Below are 27,112 nucleotides of genomic sequence, written 5' to 3'. Positions count from 1 at the left end.
ATGTCTGCCTACCAACTCCACCTTCACCAGGTAATTAGATTTAAAGAAATCCCACATCAAGCTGTTTTCTTAGGGTATGTCTACACTGGAGCTGGAGGTATAATTTCCATGTTAGGTAGACATACCCATGCTAGCTTGATCAGAGCTAGCAAAAATAGAAGCCTCAAACTCCAGTGTAGGTATACCCTTAGACCATTAATACAAGTGACAGAGGAGGAATGTGAAGCCCAATGGAAATTCATCCCACGTCAGTGCTGCAGTGTCTGGGACTTCAGGGTTTGGGTACTTGGTATTGAGTTTCTTGGTGGTTTGGTCTACAAGAGGAATTCCCCATTTGGGGGAAGGAGGGGGGTGTTGCAGTACTTGCTTTGGTAACCACTCTTGGAAATGTCTTAGATAAACATAAGCAGTCTGCTGCACAGTTAGCGTCATAGGGCCTTACTGACTATTGCCTCCACCCAAGAGAGCAAAAAGGTCAGGACTCCCTTAGCAAGACAACACAAAAAAGCAATCCAGGTGGTTCACAACTACAGCTACAGCTACAGCCACAATGTTGCAGTTAACGCATATGTTTTCTATATTAGCCAGTACACTTTGAGGGTGTTTATGTGCAGCCGTCTCCCCTAGGAAGCAGGTCATCCTTCACTGAGCAGGTTATCCAGGATACCTTCTCACCCACAGGCTCACATCCAAGGCAATGTGTATCCTAGCTGGGACTAAGGGAATGCAATAAAAGTACTTTTCCCCCATCCCCAATTTGCTACAAGACCAAGTCAAACAAACAATTCCAGTATCTCCTGCATTGCTTGATTGGCACAGTCTTGTGAGAGTGTACAAATAAATCAAACCTTCAAGCAAGGACACAAAACCCTCTTGGAGGGTAGGGGTGAGGGGATTACTGCTACATGACATTCATTAACACTTGCAGGCCAGATGACAGGCCAAATGGAAAAAAGTCAAATTGGAAGTAACCTCAAATCTTAGGTACTTCAGGTGGGATGGAGCAACTGGGATGATATTTAATCACAAAGATACTGCACATTTTCTTCAGCGTTTCTAGTGAATTTTGTTTTCTCACTATCCAGCCATTAGATTGTGAGGCTTTAGGAGCATGGACTGTATTCGTGTTTCTTCCAAAGCTAAGCACTTCATTCACAAATGCTCACCCCCATCTCTAAAGTCACCACAAGATTAACAAGAGAAAATATGGAAACTCATTGGGTTCCCACCAGTAGATAAAGGAAATTATCTGTTGGCAAACCAACCAACAAGGTTCTTTACTTCCAAATTGGAAGGGTTCCCGCCCCCCCTGAAAAAAATCAGTCAAGGAACAGATCACTTATAGATGACAGAAATTCCAATTCTGAGGATTACTATCACCCCCTCTTTTTTATTTTTCTGAATATTTAGCTCTGAAGACTGATTACTTATCCAGCATGCTGCAAGACAGCAGTATTATCCTCATTAGAAGACCTTCAACTATTTCACATTATACTTAAAAAAAGCCACCACTGAAACAAATTGAATTGGAGGTCCCATCATTCCCAACTACTCAAACTTACACTCTTGATTTGGTGCCACGGCTGGTGGCTCAGACTATTCAAATATCACCATCTGAATGTCTGTGGCAACAGAAACCTCCATAGTCTGACCCAGTGACATGTTTACAAGGACTCCATTTGGCACCTTTGTTTCACTTCATTCTGTGAGCCAGTTTATCTGCTGATAATGTACAAGATTTCCAGTAGTCAACTATGGAAAGTGGCCCAACAGCAAAGAAGCCAAAGGCAATTTAGGATACAATAAAGTATTAACTTACAATGACTCAAAAACAAACAGATGAGGATCTGCATTGGCAATCAGTTAATCCAGAGTTCCCTAGATTTGTGACCCAAGTTTGTTTATTCCAGAGACTAAAGTTTCCAACTACCAAGGCAAAAAGCACAAAATTGTCATGGGTCAGAAAATATCCTGAGATAGTGGAGTGAATTTTACTTTGATATAGTACCTTGTTATGTAGTTTTACCTGAAAGTAGGATATCAGACTGTGTATGAAAGGTCTGATTTCTAATAGCATATTAAGTCCTGTAAGTGATTTTCCTTTGAGCACTTTTCCACACACTTCTAGCATTTCCGTAGATTGAGCTAAGCAAGCTTCTACATTTTCACCTAGAGATGTGTCAGCTTGTCTTTTTCACTTCTTGCACTGTGTGAAGCTATCCAGCTTCTTTTGTTAGCGGTAGCACCAGCTCTCGAATCAGCAGAGAGGTATGGGAGACTTACGCTGGTCACTCGACGGTAGATCTGCGCTGCATTTTGGCACTCAGAATAAGGATATTCAGACGTGGCCATCTCAAGCATACACATCCCAAAAGCATATACATCAACGGATTCATCGTATTTCTCCTCATACATCTCGGGTGCCATGAACTCTGGGGTACCTTAAATTAAAAGAACGATTCAGACTCTAAATGTCTCAAAGCGAGCAGAGGCTGCTGGCGTTACTCACCGCAGGAGGAAGCGGACGGGCAGACCTGTGAGAGAAGAGAAAGTGGAGGCAAAAAGAAGAGGGAGGAAACCCTTAGTCACTCTGTTGCATTAATGTACCCCACGGGTGTCCCACTGCAAGGCCTTTATAAGAAATTAGATGAGAAGGTCCATATTTTGACTGCTTTCCACACGTTACTCAATGTAAGGGCAGAAATGGGAAACTTTGGCTACAATAAAAATTGGATCAGGAGATGACCAAATTGAAGACAAATGGAAAAAAAAGTAAAAGACTAGCAAGACTGCAAACCAAATACTAGGGAGAGTTAGACACTTACCTTTCCTCCCTGTAAGAAAGGAGGCAATGGGGCTTGTTGCAACATACCCGTCTGACCTCTGCTGTAAACGAATAGTACTGGTAAGAGCCCACAGCTAGTCTCTGACCTGTAACACTCCATTTACTTTTTGAAGTGGAACTGTTCAGAAAAAGGCCTTGCAATGAAAAACCCAGTCACTATAGATAAAGCTTCACGAGGAATGAATAAAAGTAATTTTCTGCAAAGGCCACTCACCAGAGCCCTTTTCTTCACATACTTACCTTCTCACCTGCAGTATATTTTATAGGCCTACTGCAGATACAGGCAATAGTGAGGAACATCCTACAGGCAAAAAATACTTAGAAATACAGAGAGATTGAGTTACAGGCACATAGTGCGAGATTCAACAAGTCCTAATTGTAAAGAGTTTGCAGAAGATGCACTGCCCCCTAATGCCTCAATCACAGCACACTCTCCACAAGTGAAGAGATCACACTGTATGATCAGGGCTCCTCCAAGCCAGAGATGGAAGACTTTAAGCAGTGAATTATTTCCTGCAAGCTAACCAGATTTAAGACTGTTTGAAGATCAGTCAACCTAGCTTCCCTAATCCTTTCCCACAACCCATAATCCAGAAGTCAATTATATCCAATTAGCCATAGGCTAACAATTGCTAGCAAGAACACAGAGGGATATGATTGAAGCTCTAGGCAGAAAATTAACACATGGTGAGGATGTGTTTTGTAAGGAAGTTTTATATATTGCCATTGTATATTTTTCCACTTCTGTCAATATTTAAACACTATCCTGATCAGGAAGCAGGAAACATTTTAATAGTGACAGCATGCAAAACATCTGCAAACTTATATCAGTGTATTCAGAAGAACAGGTAAAGGACCATTCAGCAATATAAATGTCAGCAGCACATTAAAAAGGATCATCTTGCTCCCTTGTTAGTCTAACTATAATGCACACTATCGGAACAAAAGTTGATAAAACCAATTTTCTAGGATGATCCAGTGGTGTCAGTTTCAAACTAGCCCGAACTAAAATAGGGTACTCTACAACGTTAGATTGACAAGCTAGCAGATTTGGGTATGTGGCTAGATGCTAAGCTAGGTATCAAGATATATTATTGATAGAAAGGGAGAGCTGTCACCAAAACCACTATGTGCACACTCAAACTAACTGGCAATAAATACAATTTCAAAATTTACATCTGTTTAATATCCCATAATCCAGCTACAGTGGTTTTATCAACAGTGTTCAACTAAGCTGTGGGGGGGGGCAACAGAATAAGCCTATATTCCCAAAATGCTTCCACAGATTGTATCCAAATACTAGGAGCACAGATACCGAAACCCTGCAACAAAAGATATTTAATCAGTACAGCAGAATGAGTCCCACAATTCAGAAGCAAAACCAGTATCGCTTTTCTGATCTCAGATCAGGTATTTTAAGACGAGTGTACTTGAGTGAAATTTCTTCTGGGAAGGTCAAGTTTTCAAGTAAGTGGACTGGGTCTACCAGCCTCCAAAAACAAAATAGGCTTACCTATCACACTCTTGGCAAAGGAAGCTCGTTTCAGGGTTGCCAGACCCAGGTCTCCTATCTTGACTGATCCAGTGGGGCCAGTGATGAAAATGTTGTCACATTTTAGGTCTCGGTGGATAATGGGAGGAGTGCGTGTGTGCAGAAACTGCAAGCCCTTCAATATCTGACGGCACCAACTTCGTAGTACTTTGATTTTCATCACTTTAAACCTTTTCAAATACCTGAGAAAAAGAACAGAGTACAAGGGAACACATATTTCAGGTTCATTCGTTAAGTTTTCACCATTAATTCTGCTAATTTGTAAAAACAACTAATGTACAGTACCGAATCTAGCAAGTATACTAGAATTTACATGTGGCCTATTTATTACATTTAATGGACTGATTTCAGCGCACAGGATGCTTAGGAACAATACTGTTCCACAGCAGTGTCCGCACTCCCTATTGGCTGCGGAGCTGTAAGCTATGGAAGCAGCGAGCAGGTTTTTGGAGATAGGCAGGATACTGGCTCTGCAGATCCACTGATCATTCCTCTCCTTGGCAAGGGTGGACAGCAACAGCTGTGACTCAAATATATTTCATGCTGTCTTTTAGACAGCTGCATTAGTCCGGCCCTGCTGACAGAGAGACTGCAGTTCTTTAAAACTTTCAGAAGAGGAAAGACTAGTTAAAGTTCAAGAATTCATAAATAGCTAGTTCTGTCCACTTCCAAACCTCAGCTCTGTCTTCTACTTTAAGTCTGCCTAGATGGCCCCAACGTGGCCACAGCCTTTAAGCAAGTTGCCCTCCATATACATATTTTTAGTGAGCCTCAGGGCTGGCTTGGCCTATCTAGTTACTTCAGCATTTTGCTGTTTAATTTTATTACCCAGGAGGTGACTACTGATGGTTCTGATGGATAAAATGGAACTCCAATTCTATAGTTGTAACAAATCACCGATTTGACAAAATATGACTTCAAATGCAAATAGCTGAAGGTTTCATTTTTTTAAATCCTGGTTCTAAAACCCTTTATCTCCAATTATTCCTTATTAAAACTGACATCTTCCATGCTGCACCACCTGCTTAGCAAAGCTACCCTCCCCCTCAATTCATTTTTCCTCAAATATAGTGCTTAAGTAGCTAGGTCTGATCACTCATAAATATGCCTTTTCCTGGACACAGCAGAGGAAAAACGCTGGAGAAGGTCAAATTCTGAATGAATAGAAGTTTTGTTGGGTAGTGAATGACAGCTATGAAGTCACCACAGCAACCACTCAGCTACTGAAATATTAATCCAAGCAACTCAGCCAGGGACCTAGGGTACAGTTCAAACGTGCCTCAACTTGACTAATCAAGTTAACTGTTCTCAAAGATCTCAAGAGATGTAGGACAGGATTTAAATCACTTAAAACCCACCTGAAAACACCATCTGGACTCATTACAGAACTCTGGGAAAATGGAGAAACCTTCTAGCCCAAAGAACGCACATACTGAATGGACAATACAGACTCAACAAATCCAAACCACCTTTCAGAGAAGACACGGCACAATCTCAAGTTTCTTGACACATTATTGCTTGTCTCAGACATGGGTTTCAAAAAAAGTCTATATACAAGAGAGTCAGGCCAGAGATGGAACTTTTGTTTCCAGGCTTGTTAACAGGCTTCCTCTGTGCCCACTTCTCTACAGATTTTTATACCAACCCCATCACCATAGTCTCTGAACACCAACGAGTAGTGCATTAAGCAATATGACTAACATCTTTCATGTATGGGTTGGTGTTCTCATCTTCTCCCTAGGAGAACTGTGTGTGCAGTGTAGGGTTTTCTTTGTTTTTAAAAACATACATGTGGCTTGTGTTTATATTAGAGAAAAAAAGGTTGACGAAATGTACTTTGCACATGCAGAGGAAGGTGGTGATGATGGTTCCCAGTTTATCCACAGTCTTGGACCAATCCTTGAGATGGCTGTCTCCTGCACCACTCCAAGACAGTTGTCTTAATTCCTGTGACCAGCACCGAGGTCAGTACTATGTGATGCTGTAAGACTGCGATCATCATGTTTACCCCAGAGCACTGCCAGTGTGAGCTCTGGTTTCTGTGTATCCACTTCATTAGAAGAACTGGTCTTGATGAAATCATTTGGACCATTGCCCGCATAAGATCACAGACATTAATTCCCATTACTAAAATTTCTCTGGTTCAAAGAAAGCCCTTGAAATCAAGCTCCCAGTGATAACCCTGCTGTAAAACAACTCTGTAAAAGCAATCAGGAGCCAAATCTAGAGGGAAATCAGAGCACAATTTAAGGAGAGAACAAGGGCAGAAAAAAAAGCAAGCCGAGGAAGAGAGAGCCAATGAAAGAGGCTCTGGTTCATATCAGCTACCACTCATGATTTTGGCTTAAATACTTCTTGCTACTGACACAGTCATTCATCTTTTTAATGCCTGTTCCAAGGGTCACATGGTAGAGGCACTCTAGTTCAGCTTTTGGAATCTCCAGTTACATTCTTGATTCTCAGATATGTTGGTCTACTGCCAGCTCCTCAGTCCTAAAGGAGCTAGGCTCTTACCATCATCCTGCAGGATTGTTGTAATTTTCCAAAAACATTGTCATAAGCTACCAATCACGTCACTTTTAAAGCTCACACAGACATTTTAAAAGGAAAAAGACAACTTTAATCTGTGTTTTAAGATGTATTGTCTTCATTGGAAATGGACTAGAGTAGTTACTAGGCAGAGCTACTATCTGGACAGTAATTACATTGTTTTGGACATCAGCAGCAAGTCAGAACAAATGGAAAGTCAGATTTGCAAACTCTGCATTCTTAAGTATTCATTTAAAAGACTACCTGAAATGGGGAGGAAATGGTCTTAATCCCTTTATGGTGTATAAAGAAGGACCTGAAAGGGTTATTTTCTCCTCACTGGTTGATTTTTATACTAGAAATTCAGATAGTCTAGCCTGGAAAAATGACTACTATAGAAACTAGATAAATATCACGAGATGAATGGAAGCTGAACAACTAAAAGGAGAAAGGATTTTAGTCAAGACAGTTTAGAACTTGGTTTGTTTTTGTTAGCACTATCATTCCTGGAAAAAGGTCAGATGTGTGAAAAATTGGGCACTCTCTCCTTCAATTAGAGTGTGAGTCTATGCTACTCTGAGATTCCCTAAAGACCAAAATGTACATTTTGAAGGTAAAACCACAGCAGAAAAAGCCACACAACTAACTGTATCAGACTTTTCACAGCATAAAGCGAAAGAAAAGAACGTCAGGTCATTGTGACACTGCACCCCATATTCTTCAGTGATATTGTAATATTATGACAATGTATTTTATGCAAGATAAATCATGTGAGATATCATGTGAGGTATCATTGAAAAGGTTATAATTTACTGAGTATGATTACCCTATTTGTATGCATGTATCTTTTTGAATCTGAAGTTAGAAGTATTAGGCATACTTTGTTTATTTGCTAGGTAAGCTCCTTTGATCTGTTTGCTATCCTTTATAATAATTTCAAATCTATTTTTTGTGGTTAATAAACTTTTTTGCTTTGTCTAAAACCAATGTGTGGGAGTCATAACTCAGGGCAGAAAGCAGTTGTGTATTCCTCTCCACATGGAGGGAGGGGGCAAATTTCATGAGCTTACGCTGTATAGTTCCCTGTGCAGCGCAAGAGTATAGTTTTGGGTTTAGACTCCAGAGGGGATGCCTGCCTGAGTACCTGGGAAGTTCCTTAGCTGGAGTCTTCCCATGCAGGGCCAATCACAACATCTGCATGTAACTGCAGCTGGGTGGGTCCCTACTTGTATGTGGTCAGGGCAGATTGTCACAGTACAATGTAAAGGGAGCCCAGGCTGGTGGGTTTGGTGGGGGGGGGGGGGCGGTCAGTGATACCTCAGTTCCAGGTGGCATCTAAGAGTCATTTTTTCCTTCTTTTAACAGTTAAATTGTTTAAAAAGAGAACCAGCAGGAAGTCTAGTCTGACATAAAAGTGCAATCCTTCCTCTGAGTTACATGAGCCCCATTCAGTTAACAGAAAAAGAGAACACTTTCTAAACATGGTTTTGAAAAAACTTATAAATGGCTCAGCCAACTAATCACTGCAGCTCTCTTTTAAAAAAGAGCAATGAACATTTCGATGGCTTTAAGAAGCAGTTCTTAGATGAACATTATTTTTGAAAAAGCCACATTAAATAGCTGTTAGGGAATTTAAATTAAACCTCAAATCGTAGGGCTTTCACACCCTGCAGCTCCTGCCCAAGCTCAGGGATCTGGGCTGGGGTCTGCCACCTCTGACAGCTCCAGCCCTCCCCCTCCCCCTGTAGTTCCTGCTCAGGTTTGGGGTTGCTGCCACCCCCCACGGCACCAGCTGAGACTTGGGGTGCCCTGCCCCGGTTCCTGCACAGGCTCCAGGTTTCTGCCCCTCCTGCTGGCTCCTGCCTGAGCTTAGGGCTTCAGCCCCCATGGCTCCTCTTGGGGCTCAGGGCATCTGAGCTCAGGGCTTCAGCTCCCATGGCTCCTGTCAGGGCTCGGGGCTCCCATTTTTCAAATTGTCCAGGGCCCCTGGGCACAGGCCCCATGGGCCCATGCATTAATCCACCACTGGCTCTGACTAGCAACTAGAGCCCCTGGCTGGGGTGCTCCCAGCAGCACTGGTGAGATCAAGCCTACCTCCACCTCCAGGAGCCTCCTCCAGCTTCAGGAAACTCTGCAGCTGCCGCCCTCGCAACTGGGCTCTGAAAGCAGCACAGAAGTATGGAAATCTTGCAGCCCCCCTACAATGGCTTTGGGGCCCCGCACAATCTCCTTTGGATCAAGACTCCCATGGTTAAAAACACTGAAAATTCAGATATAAACAGCCAAAAAACATTAAATTGACAGTTTTAAGGCCTTGTGGCTGTGAAATTGATCAAAGTGAACCATGAATTTGGTAGGGCCTCATGGTAACTCATGGAGTTTAGCTTAATGACAGTCCAAACCAAAGGGTAATCAGGACTAGAAGAAGAAGGACTGTGGGTGGGGCAAGTCACTGTGTAAATAAATTCCTTAAACAGAAGCTACATATATGAGAAGCTTCCAATTAGCAGAAATGTTCTGCGCTACTTTGATGTTGGCTAGTTTTAATTTAATGCTAAGGGATGGATAGCTCAGTGGTTTGAGCATTGGCCTGCTAAACCCAGGGTTGTAACCTCAACCCTTGAAGGGGCCACTTAAGGATCTGGGGAAAATCAGAACTTGGTCCTGCTAATGAAGGCAGGGGGCTGGACTCGATCTTTCAGGGTCCCTTCCAGTTCTATGAGATAGGATCTGAGCCTTTCTAGTGCCACAGGTAAGGTCTTAATATGCCATAGACCTGTACTTGAGGCATGGACAGTGGGTGGAGCCCCTCTCTGGGGAGACTAGCCCCCAGCTCCGCCCCTTCTGCCCTCACCACGGCCAGAGCCCTGAGACCTTGTGTGGCCAGAGCCGCAAGACCTCACTTTTGGGCACATGAGCCCCAAGCCTCCCTCCCCAGCCCAGAGGAGCTCCAGGCTGGCTGAATCCCCAAGGCCTCTCCCCACCACCCCAGGAAAGAGCAGGTCTACGTGATTGGGGATTCCTTACTGAGAAGAATAGATAGGTGTGTAACTAGAGCTGATCCAGAGAACACAAGGGTGTGCTGTCTGCCGGGTGCTAAAATATGGGATGTGGACTTGAGGCTGAAAAGAATTTTAAGGGGAGCGGGAAAGAATCCGCTTATTGTACTTCATGTGGGAACAAATGATGCAGCTAGATTCTCACTGGAACATATCAAGGGAGACTATGCCATACTGGGGAAGATGCTTAAGGAAATTGAGGCTCAGGTGATCTTCAGTGGGATTCTGCCTGTTCCTAGAGAAAGGCAACAAAGGTGTGACAAGATTATGGCAATCAGATGGCTCAGATAGTGGTGCTATATAGAGGGCTTTGGGATGTATGGCCACTGGGAAGTATGGACAGAGGACTGTTCTCTCGGAATGGACTTCATCTGAGTAAGGAGGGAAATAGACTTCTAGGATGGAGGCTGGCACAACTGATTAAGAGCTTTAAACCAGGAATTTGGGGGAGATGGTTGGGAGATGTCCAGGTAATTGGGAATTTAACACTGAGAGGGAAGAAAATCAGTATTTGGTCCTGCTAGTGAAGGCAGGAGGCTGGACTCGATGACCTTTCAAGGTCCCTTCCAGTTCTAGGAGATATAAAATATAATTGGAGATATACCTAAGAAAATAAAGAAAGAAAGGATACAGCTGTAGGTAGGAGAATAGACATAAGGAGGAAGGGAAGTGTAGATACCAGTCTAATAGATACTGCTGGTAGAATGTCTGTGCCTAATAATGTCAGTGAAGCCAAATAGCAAAGATTAAGATGTTTGTACACTAATGCGAGAAGCCTAGGTAACAAAATGGAGGAACTAGAGCTACTGGTGCAGGAAGTGAAACAGGATATTATAGGGATATCAAACATGGTGGAATAGTAGTCATGACTGGAGTACAAGTATTGAAAGCTATGTGCAGTTTAGGAAAGACAGAAATAAAGGCAAAGGTGATGGAGTAGCATTGTATATCAATGAGGTAAACTGTAAAGAAATAAGAAGTGATGGAATGGATAAGACAGCGTCTGGGCAAAAATCACACTGGGAAAGAAAGCTACTAGACCCTCCCCTGAGATAGTGCTTGGGGTGTGCTACAGACCACCAGGATCCAATCTGGATATGGATAGAGACCTCTAATGTTTTTAATGAAGTAAACACTAATGGGAATTGTGTGATCATGGGAGACTGGAGAACAAGTGCTAGTAGTAATAATAGGGCTCAGATTTTTCTAGATGTGATAGCTGATGGATTCCTTCAAGTATTTGAAGAACCAACAAGAGGGGATGCTATTTTAGATTTGGTTTTGGTGAGCAGTGAGGACCTCATAGAAGAAATGGTTGTAGGGGACAACCTTGGTTCGAGTGATCATGAGCTAATTCAGTTCAAACTAGATGGAAGGATAAACAAAAATAGATCTGGGAGTAGGTTTTTTTATTTCAAAGTGCTAACTTTAAAGAATTAAGGAAATCAGTTAGGGAAGTGGATTGGACTGAAGAACTTGTGGATCTAAAGGCGGAGGAGGCCTGGAATTAACTTCAAGTCGAAGTTGCAGAAACTATCAGAAGCCTGCATCCCAAGAAAGGGGAAAAAATTCATAGGCAGATGTTGTAGACCAAGCATCTCAGAGAGAGGATTAAGAAAAAGCAGAAAGCCTACAAGGAGTGGAAGATGGGAATGATCAGCAAGGAAAGCTACCTTATTGAGGTCAGAACATGTAGGGATAAAGTCAGAAAGGCCAAAAGCCATGTAGAGTTGGACCTTGCAAAGGGAATGAAAACCAATAGTAAAAGGTTCTATAGACATATAAATAAGAAAACAGAAAAGTGGGATCGCTAAACACTGAGGATGGAGTGGAGGTTATGGATAATCTAGGCATGGCCCAAATATCTAAACAAATACTTGGCCTCAGTCTTTAATGAGGAGCTTAGGGATAATGGTAGGATGACAAATGGGAATGAGGATATGGAGGTAGATATTACCACATCCGAGGTAGAAGCCAAACTCGAACAGCTTAATGGGACGAAATTGGAGGGCCCAGATAATCTTCATGCAAGAATATTAAAAGAACTAAAACATGAAATTGCAAGCACATTAGCAAGAATTTTTAAATCAATCAGTAAACTCAGGGGTTGTACCGTATGACTGAAGAATTGTAACAATAGTTCCTATTTTTAAGAAATGGAAAAAAGTGATCTGAGTAATTATAGGCCTGTTAGTTTGGCATCTGTAGTATGCAAGGTCTTGGAAAAAATTTTGAAGGAGAAGGTAGTTACGGACATTGAGGTCAATGGTAATTGGGACAAAATACAACACGGTTTTACAAAAGGTAGATTGTGCCAAACCAACCTGATCTCCTCCTTTGAGAAGGTAACAGATTTTTTAAACAAAGGAAAAGCAGTGGATCTAATTTACCTTGATTTCAGTAAGGCATTCAGTTCCACATGAGGAATTATTAGTCAAATTGGAAAAGTTGGGGATCAATATGAAAATTGAAAGTTGGATAAGGAACTGGTTAAAGGGGAGACTACAATGGGACATATTGAAAGGTGAACTGTCAGGCTGGAAGGAGGTTACTAGTGGAGTTCCTCAGGGATCGGTTTTGGGACCAATCTTATTTAATCTTTCATAACTGATCTTGGCACAAAAAGTGGGAATGTGCTAATAAAGTTTGCAGATGACACAAAGCTGGGAGGTATTGTTAACACAGAGAAGGACCGGGATATCATACAGAAAGATCTGGATGACCTTATAAACTGGAGTAATAGTAATAGGATAAAATTTAATAGTGAAAAGTGCAAGGTCATGCATTTAGGGATTAAACAACAAGAATTTTTGTCATAAATTGGGGATGCATCAGTTGGAAGTAACAGGAGGAGGAGAAGGACCTTGGAGTATTGGTTGATCACAGGATGACTATGAGTCGCCAATGTGACATGGTGTGAAAAAAGCTAATGCAGTTTTAGGATGCATCAGGCAAGGTATTTCCAGTAAAGATAAGGAAGTGTTAGTACCGTTATACAAGGCACTGGTGAGACCTCATCTGGAATAGTGTGTGTGGGTCTGATCTCCCATGTTTAAGAAGGATGAATTCAAACTGGAACAGGTACAGAGAAGGGCTACTAGGATGAGCCGAGGAATGGAAAACCTGTCATATGAAAGAAGACTCAGAGCTTGGCCTGTTTAGAAGAAGGCTAACCAAAAGAAGGCTGAGTGGAGATATGATTGCTCTCTATAAATATATCAGAGAGATGAAATATCAGGGAGGGAGAGGAATTATTTAAGCTTAGTACCAATGTGGACACAAAAACAAATGGATATAAACTGGACACTATGAAGTTTAGACTTGAAATTAGATGAAGGTTTCTAGCCATTAGAGGAGTGAAGTTCTGGAACAGCCTTCCAAGGGGAGTAGTGGGGGCAAAAGACACATCTGCCTTTAAGACTAAGCTTGGAAAGTTTATGGAGGTGCTAGTATGATGGGATAGCCTAATTTTGGCAATTAATTCATCTTTGATTATTAGCAGGTAAATATGCCCAGTGGTCTGTGATGGGATGATAGATGAGGTGGGATCTGAGTTACTACAGAGACTTCTTACCTGGGTGCTCAGGGTTTAACTGATCGCCATATTTGGCGTCGAGAAGGAATTTTCCTCCAGGGCAGATTGGCAGAGGCCCTGGAGTTTTCTTGCCTTCCTCTGCAACATGGGGCATGAAGGATGGAGGATTCTCTGCACCTTGAGGTCTTTAAACCATGATTTGAGGACTTCAATAACTCAGACATAGGTTAGGGGTTTGTTCCAGGAGTGGGTGGGTGAGATGCTGTGGCCTGCATTGTGCAGGAGGTCAGACTAGATGATCAAAATGGTCCCTTCTGACCTTAAGTCTATCAATCTATGAAACATGGGTGCATATCCAGAACTTTATGTAGAGACTTCAACTGCATTTCACAAGAAAGGCTCTGCAGAGCCATTCATTTATTAGAGACACCACTGTAATATAATATGGAATTAAGTTTAAGTATTTTAGGAGTTCATTGTATTAAAAATGCAAAATGTTTATGTACTAACAAAGGGACTGTATGTAATTCCATGAGGGAGAGCACAACCCTCCAGGAACTAAGAACAGCACAGGACAGTTAAGCAAATTCACTCAGGATGTAACACCTCCTCAGAGCTATGACCTGGAGAAGGGCTTGCATATATTGGTTTAAAACTAGATTATCCAGGGATCAGACAAAGAAAGGACTTTTGGTTAAACAGCCTGAGTTAAAAAGGACTCTTGGCCTTCCTTCTGATCCAGGAAACACAGGACCTAGGGAGCCCCAATCCTTAGGGACAGTTGGAAGGTCTTTGGCCCACTGCAACCCCATAAGACTTAGGTGTTTGTTTGAGCTGAAGCTGTGATCAACTTGTGTCCAAAGGAAAAACAACTTGGGGGGGGGGAGGGAGAGGAGGGGCAGGGTTTGAAGGACTAATCACCACCCTGAGCCCTTGTTCGAGTGAGGGGGGTGATGTCTGGTAAGCTTATTAGCATGTGTGTAGATTCTTTTACTGTTTTAAAAAAGTGTTTTCACTGTAATGCTTTTGCCTTGAGATTGTTATGTCATTGTTCATAAAAGCAGTCTGGTAATCTAAAACTCTGGGCATGTATACTATGTACCATCTCGGTGCAGAGAAGCAAAGCAGGTCTGCTTAGACACTCTTATCCTGGGGAACACCACAGTGAAGGCAAGGAACTGTTCAGCCTGGAAATAGCCAGAAACATGTCTCCACCCATGAAAAGCGACAGCTCAGGAGTCTGAAGCAGGTGCCCTTGCTGCATCACAGAGGGGAAGTAAGGTGCAACTGCCCTGAACTGTGACAGTCACCTCCAATCTTTCCAATAGGCCAACAACCAGTCTACATTAAGGATCTATAGCAATAAATGTAGAGCACAGCCTTGTTTGAAGGCTGAACCACCAGGGGTGGTGAGAGGAGAAGAAACGCAACCCTTTCCTGAACAGTTCCTTGGCATTGCATGGGCAGAAAAACATTCATGATTGTAGGACTTCAGAGTAACAGATGCAACAAAGGATAAGCACTTCCCCAGCAAATGTAATCTAGAATTCTCAGTGGAAAAGGTATTTTTCCTGCTCTGTGTTCATTTGTGGCCATCAGTAAACCCTCACAAAAACAAGCAAGTCAGAGTATTTTGACTGAATGGATTATGAACTTGTTTACAGACTGTTTCAAGCTCCTACAGGCTGCCTATTTATTGACTAGAAATCAAGTCCTGTCACATTTAAAGGGCAATTAAATTACTCAACCCCCCCAAAACATTATTCCAGTTCCAAATAGACAAAAACTGTGCATATGTTCAATGAACATCCAATTATGTCTACCCTAAACCCAAGGAAGTTGCAAAACTGCACTGAAGTGGAGGGATAGCTCAGTGGTTGGAGCACTGGCCTGCTAAACCCAGGATTGAGAGCTCAATCCTTGAGGGGGGCATTTAGGGAACTGGGGATTTGTCCCGTTTTGAGGAGGGGGTTGGACTAGATGATCTCCTGAGGTCCCTTTCAACCCTGATATCCTATGATTCCATAATGTTCTCTGTGAGCTTGCAGTCACCACTAGAGGGCTTCCTTGCAACTCAATTTTCTAATGCTCACTTCAGCTCAGGCTTAAAAAAGATGTACAGTTTTACAGAGAGCTCAATTTCAGTCTGGAAGTTCAGACATTCACTTACTTCTGAAATTCCCCATAAATTTACCATTAAATAAAAAGCTTTTCAAATAATGCATAGAAGAAAGGAAAGTTATTTGTATTGTGGAAGCACCCAGCGACCCCAATCAAGTATCAGGGCCTGATTATGCTAGGCACTGTACAAAGAAGCATTCCCTGTCCCAAAGACCTTGTCTCTCCAATATTTTGGAACCAACAGGGCTACACCACCACTACATTTTAAGCATAACATGGGGGCAGGGAGATACAAAGAGATGAATAGGATCACTGCTTGTATCCTCAATCCTTGAAATTAAAAACAAACCAATAAACTTTTTCTGCCTGTGTATATTAGAAAGTGATATGAGACAATTTATCAATGTCACTACCTCAAAGGATGGCCCATTACTCTAAGATGCTAATAGCATCCAACCTGAGCAGTAATTTTAGGATTACAGAGAAAGCTTCAGTTTGCCTCACTTTCAGCAATGGGTCTTTGGCCTTAGATATTCTCAAAAGAAACACTGGTTTCCATTTTATTTCAACATTCTCATGTCATGCTAATCATTATCTCACACGTCTCTTGTGCCTGAGCTCACTTACGTTTTCAACGTTCCAGATGTCATGAGTTCTGTCACGAGAACAATACATTTCTTTCCCTTCACTGTAGACTCCCAGGAATCATAGAACCGAACAATATTAGGATGCTGGAGCCCTTTTAGCATTTCAGCTTCCTCTTTAAATCTCTGCCGCTCTGACTTTGACAGCTTACGATCCTAGCGGGGGGGGGGAAAAAAAAAGAGGTTATTTATAAAAACCTATCCGAAAGTAGTCGTCGACTTTAAACACATGGGAAGGACAGCAAGCTGAAACGTGACAAGCTGCTGATTCTTGCACATTAGTAAGATTCTGGGATAAGAGGAGACTCTGAAGTCCACTCAAATTAATTCTCTTACAAGCAATTCACTCCACCTAGTTGTCAATTGCATATTTCATGTTCGTTTTTTTAAAATGCAGTATATAAATGCAGAATTGCAGATGCATTCTATTACTACAGCCTCTTACCGGATTTAGTGGTTTATGCCAGACGATTGCTCTCTGGAAAATTACTACTCTTAGGACTTCTGTACACTTACAGCACTGTGGCAGCGCAGCTGCACCAATGCAGCTGTAACACGTATCATAGAATCATAGAATATCAGGATTGGAAGGGACCTCGGGAGGTCATCTAGTCCAACCCCCTGCTCAAAGCAGGACCAATCCCAGAAAGATTTTTACCCCAGTTCCCTGGAAGACACTACCTATGCCGAAAGGAGAGCTCTTCCTGTCGGCACAGGTACTCCACCTCCCCAAGAGTCAGTAGCTAATGGGAGAAGCCCTTCTGTCGACATAGCGTTATCTACGCCAGGGTTAGGTCGGTATCTTCCACAGCCAAGCAATGTAGTTATACCATCATAAGTATGTAGTATAAATCAAGGCTCACATACTCTGAACCTATTTTTCTCCCTACCCCAGCCAAAAATCAGATTCACGGCTACTAATGCTTAGGGGAAGGGAATACAGTGGTCCAATACATTTAAGGACCCCCAAATATTAAGAAATATGCTTCAGAATTGCCTATTTTGTATGCAGATTAAACAAGTTAGGATTTCCCTGCTGCAAGCAGATCAATATCAAGATTATAGGACTGAATTCTACATTTAGAGATTTAGGACTGGTCCACACCTAAAACCTAGATCGAACTAGCTGTCAGTGTTAACTCTCTCTTGCATGAGAAAGCATAAGCCAACATAAGCTCCATTACAGACGACACTATAATTTAAAGACAAGTGCAAGAAGTGTAAAGATTTTCCAGATGAAAATGAAGAAAAAAGAAATCAAGCACTCTTAAAGGTCTTCAGAGCTCTTAACTATAAGTTATACATACAGCTCATCATTACCTACTTTGTAAAAAACTACTCAACCACAATGGCCTACTTTAAAACACGTATCTCAAATATTGAATTACCAGTATATTTTATACTCCAGTTTGAGCATTATCCTAAAACAAAAGAAAGAAGTGATATGACTGAAGGGTCATATGACAAGTTATTTGGCTTAAAAGTAACTTAATATTCAATATTATTAATTCTTCCCATTTTAGGAATGAATGCATATCAATTTGTTACTTTCCAAGTAAAAACAGAACATAAGCTTACTGCATGTGTGTCTTTGGCAAGTGTATGTGTTTATAGGTCTTGTGTCACTGTATGTCTCAAGCATAGATTTAATTTTGCAGTCTGACTATGAGACTAATAAGACCTTTCTGTCCCCCAGAAATAAGATAGATAGTAAAGGCTCCAGGTAAGGATCAGTTAAAGGTTAAATAGCACTTGTTTCTACAGTATGAATGAATGACAGTAAAAGCAATGCACCATATTTTTAAACACACAGTCTGCATATCTGTTTATCAGCAGGACTGATCATATACATATGCTTCCTAACAGAAGCCCTCAATATTTGGACCAACACATAAAACCTCCAATATGAGACTCTCTACTCTCAACATCGGGTGTATCACAGTCCTGGCCACTGCTCCATGGCTTTGACCACACACACACACACACACACACACACACACACAGTTGTGTTGATACCACACAATAAATATTCACATACTGAAACTAGTTCAGTTTGCAGATTGTCCAAAAACCAAAAGAGAAATATTTAGACTATTTTAAATCAGCTGTTATTATTGAAAAAAGTCTATCAAGCTTTTAAGTTTATAACAAACAATTATAGCCACAAACTTAGCAAAACCATTCAAGACTAATGGTCTTGAAGGTCAGGAAATAACCTTATTTCTCTCTACTACTGTCTCGAGTTTCTCTTAAAATTGGCTAAAAGCATTTTGAATGCTATGGTTTTCTAGGCATACAGTGTTCATGAGAATGCATTTTTAAAAAGAAACTTTATGCTACCTAAAGTGACGTTATCACAAACTTTGCTAAAAATCAGTTTTAGACCATAACTGTTACATTAAGCTCTCACACTGTAGCTACCCAACATCTAATCTCAAACTCAGATGATTCAACTTCCTCACACCATTGCAATACCACCACCAAAGCTCAAAACGGAATTTAACTAGCATTGCTTCTGGCCACATACATACCCATAAGAGGCACGCACATGTTGAGCCATTTTGTCCTCACTGGGCACATCAATGCTGATGTCATGTCCCTACAGATGTAACTGTTGTGCTGAAGACAGACATTCAACACTGAACACTGGCAAAAAGTCCCAGCAAAAGCAGTGAAGTGAGTAATTCAGCATCTGCTTTAGAAGTCACCCTACCCTAATTGTTCGGGACAAGTTTGCACACTTAATGCATGCCAGCAAGTTACAAGCTGGGGTAAGTAGCTGTCTTTTCACAAGTGAGGAAAAAAAGGTGTAAGTTTTACTGTTGCAATACTCTAATGTAATATTAATTTTGAAGACCTATGGGGGAAGGGCAAAGGGAGGAGACACCACTTATCCACTGAACCACCAGCAAGTACCAACTTTACTTCACTACTATCCTAGGGCAGGTCTACATTTAAAATGCTGCAGTGGCACAGCTAGTAGCACTTCAGTAAAGACCCTACTACACCGACACAAATAAATTCACCTTTGTGAGAGACAGTAGCTATATTAATAGGAAAAGCCCTCCTGCTGACATAGTGCTGTCTACATTTAAGGTTAGGTCAGTATAACTGCATCACTCAAGGGTGTGGATTTTTCACACCCCAGAGTGATGCAGTTATACTGATTTAAAACTGTATCACAGACCTGGCCTTAGTCACATTAGTTTCCCTTCCACTCTCCATAATCACACCCATTACTGCTACAAGCCTTAAGATTCCCCTCAATGTTAAGACATATCCATGCAGGCTTATAGAAGAAACGTTGATATTTAGAGGTTAATTTTTCAAGAATACATGGACAATTATGTGCTTAGTTTGTGCACGTGCAAATATTACCAAACCATGTATTTGCACACACAGAGGACTAGTTATGCATCAAACTGGTCATTTGCACATGCAGCAAACTGCATTTAGTTGTGCATAACTTCATATTTAAAAAATTAGTCCTCCAATACTGTAACAACTGGCACAAGTTTAATATTAGCCTAAAACCTATTAGTTCTATAATAAGACTTCTTTGTGTGTGAAGATGGGCTACAGCAACTCCCATTGCCTATTCACTTTTCAGTACTCTTCTGTTTAAACTGAGCTGTTTGAGGGCTTGTCTACATTTACAGCAGTGCAGCTGCACCAGTGCAGCTGTGCCACTGTAGTGCTTAGTGAAGACACTACCTACACCAATGGGAGAGCTAACATCAGTATAGGTACTTCACCTCCCCAGCAGGTTGCAACTATGTCAATAGGAGAAGCCCTCCTTTCGACATATCACTGTCTACACATCAGTGGATAGGTTGATATAACTACATTGTTCAGAGGGGTGGATTTTCCACACCCGAGTGAGACAGTTAGACATTTGTCTGTAGTGTAGACCAGGGCTGAGTATGTGAAAACCTGACTGCCTCTATCTTAAGGTCCCTAGTCTTCCTTGTACAAATATATCACTTCACAAGAAAAGCAATCGTCTTAATAGCCACTGTTGCTGAACAATTGGACACCTTTATTGAATCCATGAAATAATCCACCTATCCCACCCCCGATATGGCCAACCGTGTTAGAGAGGTACACTTCGGCAAGAAAAGTGGCAAGATGAAAGAATTACAAAGCAGAAGTCACTAATATTGACATAAAAAATTTCTGTAAGACAGTGGTTCTCAACCTTTTCTATTTCAGGACTCCTCCTCCTGTCATTTAGCCAAAATGGAGCTAGAATGCCCTCCCTTTAACAATATAGGAAGGGTGGGGTTGTTACCATCTCCAGGATGAAAACTTATGCTACAGAAGAATCATTACCCCAATTCTACCTACTAAAATGCATCTACCAAAAATGGAAAATGTCAGGTTCCACATATCTGATGACTGTCAACACATTTTACAAAGCTCATCTTTTATCTCTCAAAATGTGAAATGGGAGGAATTGTAATTAAGAGGGGATTGTTTGTGACAGGTTATTTAAGATAAATTCCTGCATTTGGGTTAAGTGATTTCAAGGGTACCTGAATTATATGGACAGGAGCCCTATTTAGCATTTTTGTAAATCTGAATAGGTATCTAAAGTGATCATTTCAGCACATACCTACTGCTCCGAGTCACTATCAATTCCAGGCATTCCAACTAGATGTTCAAAAACCAGCAGATTAACATTAACAAACCTCAAGTAGGGTAAGTAAAGGAACAAGTCAAGCACCCAGAACACTAAAAAACCCACACACACACACACACACGAGGAAGCAATGGAGAGGTGTTTGCACTCAGTTCAGCAGCGTAGATCCAATTTTAGTGAAAAGAGAAACAACTATGAACAGCAGAAAGGACTAGAACTTGACATCCTTCACTTCAATGAGTTAACAGAAACCCATGCTACTGTCACTATAAGCAGCCTTTGAGCGGAGGAAAATGGCTCATTCATTTAAATGGAAAACTTACTTGAGTAAAAACAGCTAAGAAGCCTTAGGATAGAATAAAGCAAACATCAAAACCTAGATTTTACAAGAAATAATGAAATCATTTGGTATCTTCAAGCCATTGGAGTACATAGGCAAGGCAAACAAGCAGTTAAATTCATTTTAGGAAGTGAAATTGAGAAGGGTTTGACAGCCTGTATATTTTTAGTGTTGCATAAAATGGACAGCATTGTTCTTCCTGAATTGATATCTACCCCCTAAGGACTCAGTGTCATATCCCAACCACAGGGTTGCCTTCAGAACCAACTGGAGCAGATGCATCAAGCCCACACTGTTCATTTCATTCATTCCTTTCCACCTACATTAAATTGTTTTGACAAGGCAGAACAACAAAAAAGCAAGGCTACCCGGCACGTGATGAACTTCTGTGGAGCCAGGATCCTGGAACAGAGACAGGCAGCAAGAGAAACAATTGTTCAGCTCAGTATCATTCAATTTTTTTTTCTTGGCAGACGCTATTTATCCATGTATTTTCCATTGAAATTTCTTTCAGTTGGGAGACAGATGTCTGTATCAGCGCTGTTGTACATTGTGCAATGACCGGTAAACATTTAAAAGACCCACTTTAGTCAGCCATGCCAAGCAAGATATAGCTTCACCAACCCCCTTCCCTCTTGCATTTTGTTCATAAAGAGAAAACACTAACTGAAACAGCCATCACCCTCCCCCATCTTTAAGGTACCTTATATGAGACAGACACAGATAATGGAATAGCTTAAGTTCTCATAAAAAATACTTGCCTCTTGGCAGCTCAAAGTATGCACATATCCAGTGAACATTTACAGCTGGGTCTTGATATGTTTGTTTGTATTTGGCTTTCCTGTTTTTAGGGACAGTTAATACATCAGAGATCCCAAATAGGTAGCTTCATGTACAAGGAAAGGAAAGGGGGTTGGCTAAATATATCATTTAACCATTATGTGCATGTTACCGCTACCTTTTAAATTATGAAATACTTTAGTGGCTGGGCCACATTATGAATCAACTGAACAGTTCATTCAGTCTGGAAAATCCACATTTCAGAGTCTCTCTGTAGCATGTCTTCTGAGTACATAACTTAGAGGCTCAGGGTTGGGCAGGGGCAGAGTTTAGTATTTCCCTTTTTGTAACAGTCAGTACTAAAACAGCATAGTTAGCCTTCTAACACAAGTGACTGTTTACACTTACAGTAAAGCCTAGCTTGGTTTACATCTGACACATCTATTCAAACAGCGCTACATACTGCAGCCACATTGCGCTTTGCTCTACCAAAAACAAACAGAAGCAGTGAACAGGATCATGGACAGCAAAATTCTTAGACAATAGAAGCACTTACAAATAATGTTTCATTGTTATCAGTTTTCTGCCTACTTGCTTGTAACAACCAAACAATCAGATGTTTACGACACCTGTACACAATGCTGTGAACACAGGGGACTGGCAGGAAGAAAACAATTGCCTAAGAGAAAGTTCTAGCATAGTGAGAACAAAGCAGGACAAAAGTGTGTTCACATTAAGGTCTTTTTTTAAACCCCGATTCGTTCATCTCATTTCACAAAGTCAAGGGAGGGCCTAGACTTAGGGTCCAATTCTTTATATACACCTTTCACCAATCACTAGGTTATTTCCCCCCAATGAAAAACAGCACCCCAAATAGGCTTTCACATAGACAGCTAGAGACCAAGCTCCTGTGAGTTGCTATATTCATGGAATGCCACAGGAGCAAGTTCTGAATTAAGCAGAAATCTTATGCACAGTTCTTATCTTGGAATTTGTTATAGCCAGTCAATGTTTATGCGATAGCCACTTGTGTTCCATTTCTCCTCCAAAAGACCGCCTGTTGGAAGGCTCTCTGGCAACATGCCATCTATGAGCACAATCTTTGGTAAGACTGATTTAAAAGGAGACACCCTGCACTGGGCCAATTTAGTCAGCCTCACATCACATCCCTCCTTGCAACCTCCTCTCACTCAAATACTGCTTCTAAATTTTTGGTCTTCACTTTTGATAACCTACACAATTGATTCAGATAACTGTCCTAGTTTATGATCAAACGAATACCTACTCCCACAACAGTACTCCAGTAGTTCACCATATGAGGTATGACTTTTCAGTTTTTCCCAATAAATAAAATGTTAATTGCAGCAGTATGTATTGCCTTTCAGAGTTTAGTTTTTCAGGACTTGAGATGTTTCCAATTGTCCAGCAGTTCCCAGGTTGATCCCTATAAAGAACTGTTCCTTGTCCTGCACCCTAAAATCATTACATAACACTGATATGGTAATAGCTCAAAACAGAGCTAATCTAAAGCTTTTTGTGAAATCACTGGATCATCTTTGGACTTGTGCACATTGACTTACTGCTGCAGGAATTCTATATATGTACAAACAAGATCTGAATTAATATTTTTCTAAAAAGTAATCAAAGTCCCTGCACAGAAGCAATCACTATGCACAGGTAGATATAAGGAAGAGAAGGTTACTCACTCTGTGCAGTAACTGATGTTCTTCGAGATGTGCGTCTCTGGTGGTGTTCCACTTCAAGTAACTGCACCCCTCCCCCTCTGTCAGAGAATTTCTACAGCAGCACCCAGTTAGGGAGAACGCTTGTGTGGCCCATCTCATGCCCTCAATGTGGATTAACTAGCATTGTGTGACCAACCCCCACCTCCACCCCCGCCTTTCCTTCTCTACCACAGAGGACCTTCTGATCTCCCCTCTAGTTTGGAGTTGAGAGTAGGTAGTGGTTTATCCACTGGGAAACATCGAGGAACCTCAGTTACTATACAAAAAGGTCTTTTTCTCCAAGTGACGTCCCTGTGGGTCCTCCACTTCAGGAAACTGTAGAGCAGCGCCCCCACCCCAATGGAAAGGAGGGGCTTCAGAGATGGATCTGTGATCAATGACAGGACCATGAAGCCTCAAAGCGTTGGATGTCAAGTCTTGCTCGATTGCATAGTGCTTAATGAACATGTGGGCTGATGCCCAAGTGGTTGCTTTACATAAGTCCATAACAGGTATTTTATTTAGGAAGGCTACCGACTTGGAGAGCAACCTGGTGCAATGTGTTCCGGTGGGGGTTGTGGTTTGTGTTAATGGTAGCAAAGGTGAATGCACTTTGAAATCCATTTGGAGAGTCTCTGCTTGGATACGGCTTCTCCTTTAGAACGCTCCTTAGGAGAGAGGAACAGCTTTGGTGACTTCCTTAATGGTTTAGTTTGTTCAAGAAAAAAAAAAAAACTAGTGCCCTTCTGACATCCAGAGCATGGAGTGTTGCTGCTTGCATATATAGGGAGGAAGGCAGGAAGATGGATGGGTTGGTTGAGGTGGAACTAAGTGTGTACTTTAGGTAGAAATTTAGTATGTGGTCTTAAAGTGACTTTGTTCTTGAAGGAGATCATGTACAGGGGGTATGCCATGAGAATCCTAGGTTCTCCCATGCGTCTTGTGGTTGTGATGGTGACAAGGAAGGCCACATTCATTGATGTAATAGTGAACATGTAGCAAAGGGTTCGAACGGAGGTCTGGTAAGAGAATGAAGCATCAAGTTAAGATTCCACGGAAGCACTAGGACTCTAAGTTCAGGATAAAGGTACCAGAAACTTTGCAATAATTGTTTTGTAATTGGATGGGTGAAGACGGAAGAGCCATCTACTTAATGATGGAAGGTTGTGATAGCTGCAAAATGTACTCTAACTCAGCTCAATGAAAGACTTGGGTTTTTTTTTGTTCCAGTATATAGTCCAGAACTAGTGGTAGAGTGGAGATGGTGGCTCCAATTTGTTTGCTCTGGTACCATGTGTGGAATCTCTTCCATTTATGGAGGTAAGTAGAGCATGTGGTCAACTGCCTACTATTTAACAAGATATCCTTCACATCTTCTGAATAGGTCATCTCTTCGCCTTGGAATCATGGAGGAGCCATGCCCTCAGGTGGAGTATCTCCAGGTTCGGGTGCAAGATCTGGCCTGCATCTTGTGACAGGATATTTGGAAGAAAGGAAAAAACACATGGTATGCATGCAGACATCTGCTGCAAGTATGGGAGCCAAATTTGTCTGGGCCATGTGGGGGCTACCAAGATGACCCTGGATTGGTTGGTTTTGGTCTTCTGCAGGATACTGAAGAACAGAGTAGGAAGGAGAGATGAGACCAATCTGAGGAGGAAGGTCTCACCCACGGATCCTGGCCTCAACCCCACCCTTGAGGAAATTGTTCGACATTTGCTGTTCTGACTTGTGGCATACAGATCTCTGGTTGGGAAGCTCCATTGTCAGAATAGGTCCTGTATCACCAAGGTATTTATTTCCCATTCATGATCATGGGAGAATTTTCTGCTTAACATGTCCACTCTGATGTTCTGATAATTCAGGAAATAGGAAGCTGATATGGTGATGCTGTGATGGATGTACTAGTTCCAAGGTCTTAATGCCTCAGTGCAGAGGGAATGTGACCTCACTCCTCCCTGTTTACGTAAAATATGCACGCAACTTTGTTAGGATCTGTATGGTTTTGTTTCTGATCATGGGCAGAAAGTATGAAAATGCATTGCAAACTGCTTGCAGTTCCACTATGTTTATGTGCAGCGCTGACTCCAGAGAAGACCACCTGCCCTGTACTTTGATATTGTTCAGATGGGCACCCCAGCCCACTAAGGAGATGTATCATTGGGGGGTGGGGGAGGAAGTCTGCAGAAAGGGGATTTCAGCACACATTGTGTGTGAGTCCACCACTGTAGCAAGTCTAACTTTCTCTAGTATGTTGAGGGGCTTGCTCAGACTGCTTGTGTGGAGTGTACACTGTGCTGAGCCACCCTGGAGGCAGCACATGCGTAGCCTGGCATGCGTTACAACACAGATGGCTGCAGGTGCGCGGCATGATAATTGGAGGCAAGTCCTGGCAGAAGTCCATAGGCTGTTCACCATAGTGTTGATCAGATTCAACAGTGTGGCAGTAGTGAGGCTCTCACCTCCAATGGAGTTTAGATGAGCCCTAATGAATTCTAGTTCTTGTACTGGTGTCACTGTTGACTTCTGAATGTTTATATGGAGTCAGAGTTTTGTCTTGTGTGGCTTCTATGGCCTCTTCCCAAGTGGAGGCCTTGAGTAGATTGTCATTTAAATATGGGTATATCATGACCCCTTCTTGGCAGAGGTGGGCAACCGCCGCTGATAGAACTTTGGAAAATACTCAGGGGCTGTGGAGAGGCCAAATGGCAGCAACAGTGACCTTGTCTCAAAACATATCAGAGGAATCGCCTGTGTGATGGCTGTATGGTGATGTGAAAGTATGCATCTTGAAGGCTGAAAACCAGTCCCCTGGTTTCAGTGCTGGGATGCTAGTTGCTAAAGTCCTGAACCATTGTGTTTTGATGAACTTGAGGTTTCCCCAAGTAAAGAATGCACCTCCAACCTCCTCTCTTTCCAAGTTAATGGGAACAAGAGTCCTTCCCTCTGTGCTGTACCAGTACTGGTTCTATCACACCCAATTGCAGGAAATGGTATACAGTAGAACTTGAGTTATGGTGTCAATGTTAGTCTCTGGTAGTGAACTCAGCACCACTCTAGTTTTGAAAGCATTGGAGCAGAACATGCATTGAATCCTGAACTTAAGACCCCATTAACAACTGGAATGGGCCCTGCATAAATTCCTTCCAGGCAGCGGAGTCAGCTAGGCTCTCTGGAGCAAGTCACAAGAGATTGTGTAGTTGATTCTAAAGGGGTATTATGTCTCAAGGATAGACCAAATCGAGACCACTGAATGCAACTGCACAGAGCCGGGAAACAGAGGTGTGTAGCCAAAACCTTTGATAGAAGACCTCTATTCATGAGAGGAAAGACTGTGCTGG

At 41.9% G+C, this 27,112-nt stretch overlaps 1 protein-coding gene across 12 annotated transcripts in view; it reads right to left on the bottom strand.

Moving 5' to 3' along the window:
• The window catches only part of WNK1 (WNK lysine deficient protein kinase 1), a 178,061-nt gene that overhangs the window by 112,591 nt on the left and 38,358 nt on the right, over positions 1 to 27,112 (bottom strand). For all 12 annotated transcript variants that reach the window (XM_050917851.1, XM_050917889.1, XM_050917860.1 and 9 more), the window contains exons 2-4: positions 16,269 to 16,441; positions 4,359 to 4,579; positions 2,284 to 2,441 (exon numbers count right to left, since the gene is read on the bottom strand). In XM_050917851.1, the coding sequence (XP_050773808.1) occupies positions 2,284 to 2,441; positions 4,359 to 4,579; positions 16,269 to 16,441 (552 nt within the window). The remainder of the gene's footprint in view (positions 1 to 2,283; positions 2,442 to 4,358; positions 4,580 to 16,268; positions 16,442 to 27,112) is intronic.

The sequence above is a fragment of the Gopherus flavomarginatus genome, chromosome 1 (genome assembly GCF_025201925.1).
Source record: "Gopherus flavomarginatus isolate rGopFla2 chromosome 1, rGopFla2.mat.asm, whole genome shotgun sequence".
Taxonomy (NCBI): domain Eukaryota; kingdom Metazoa; phylum Chordata; order Testudines; family Testudinidae; genus Gopherus; species Gopherus flavomarginatus.
The sequence above is the reverse complement of the archived record's forward strand: the minus strand, read 5'-3'. Positions and strand labels throughout refer to the sequence as shown.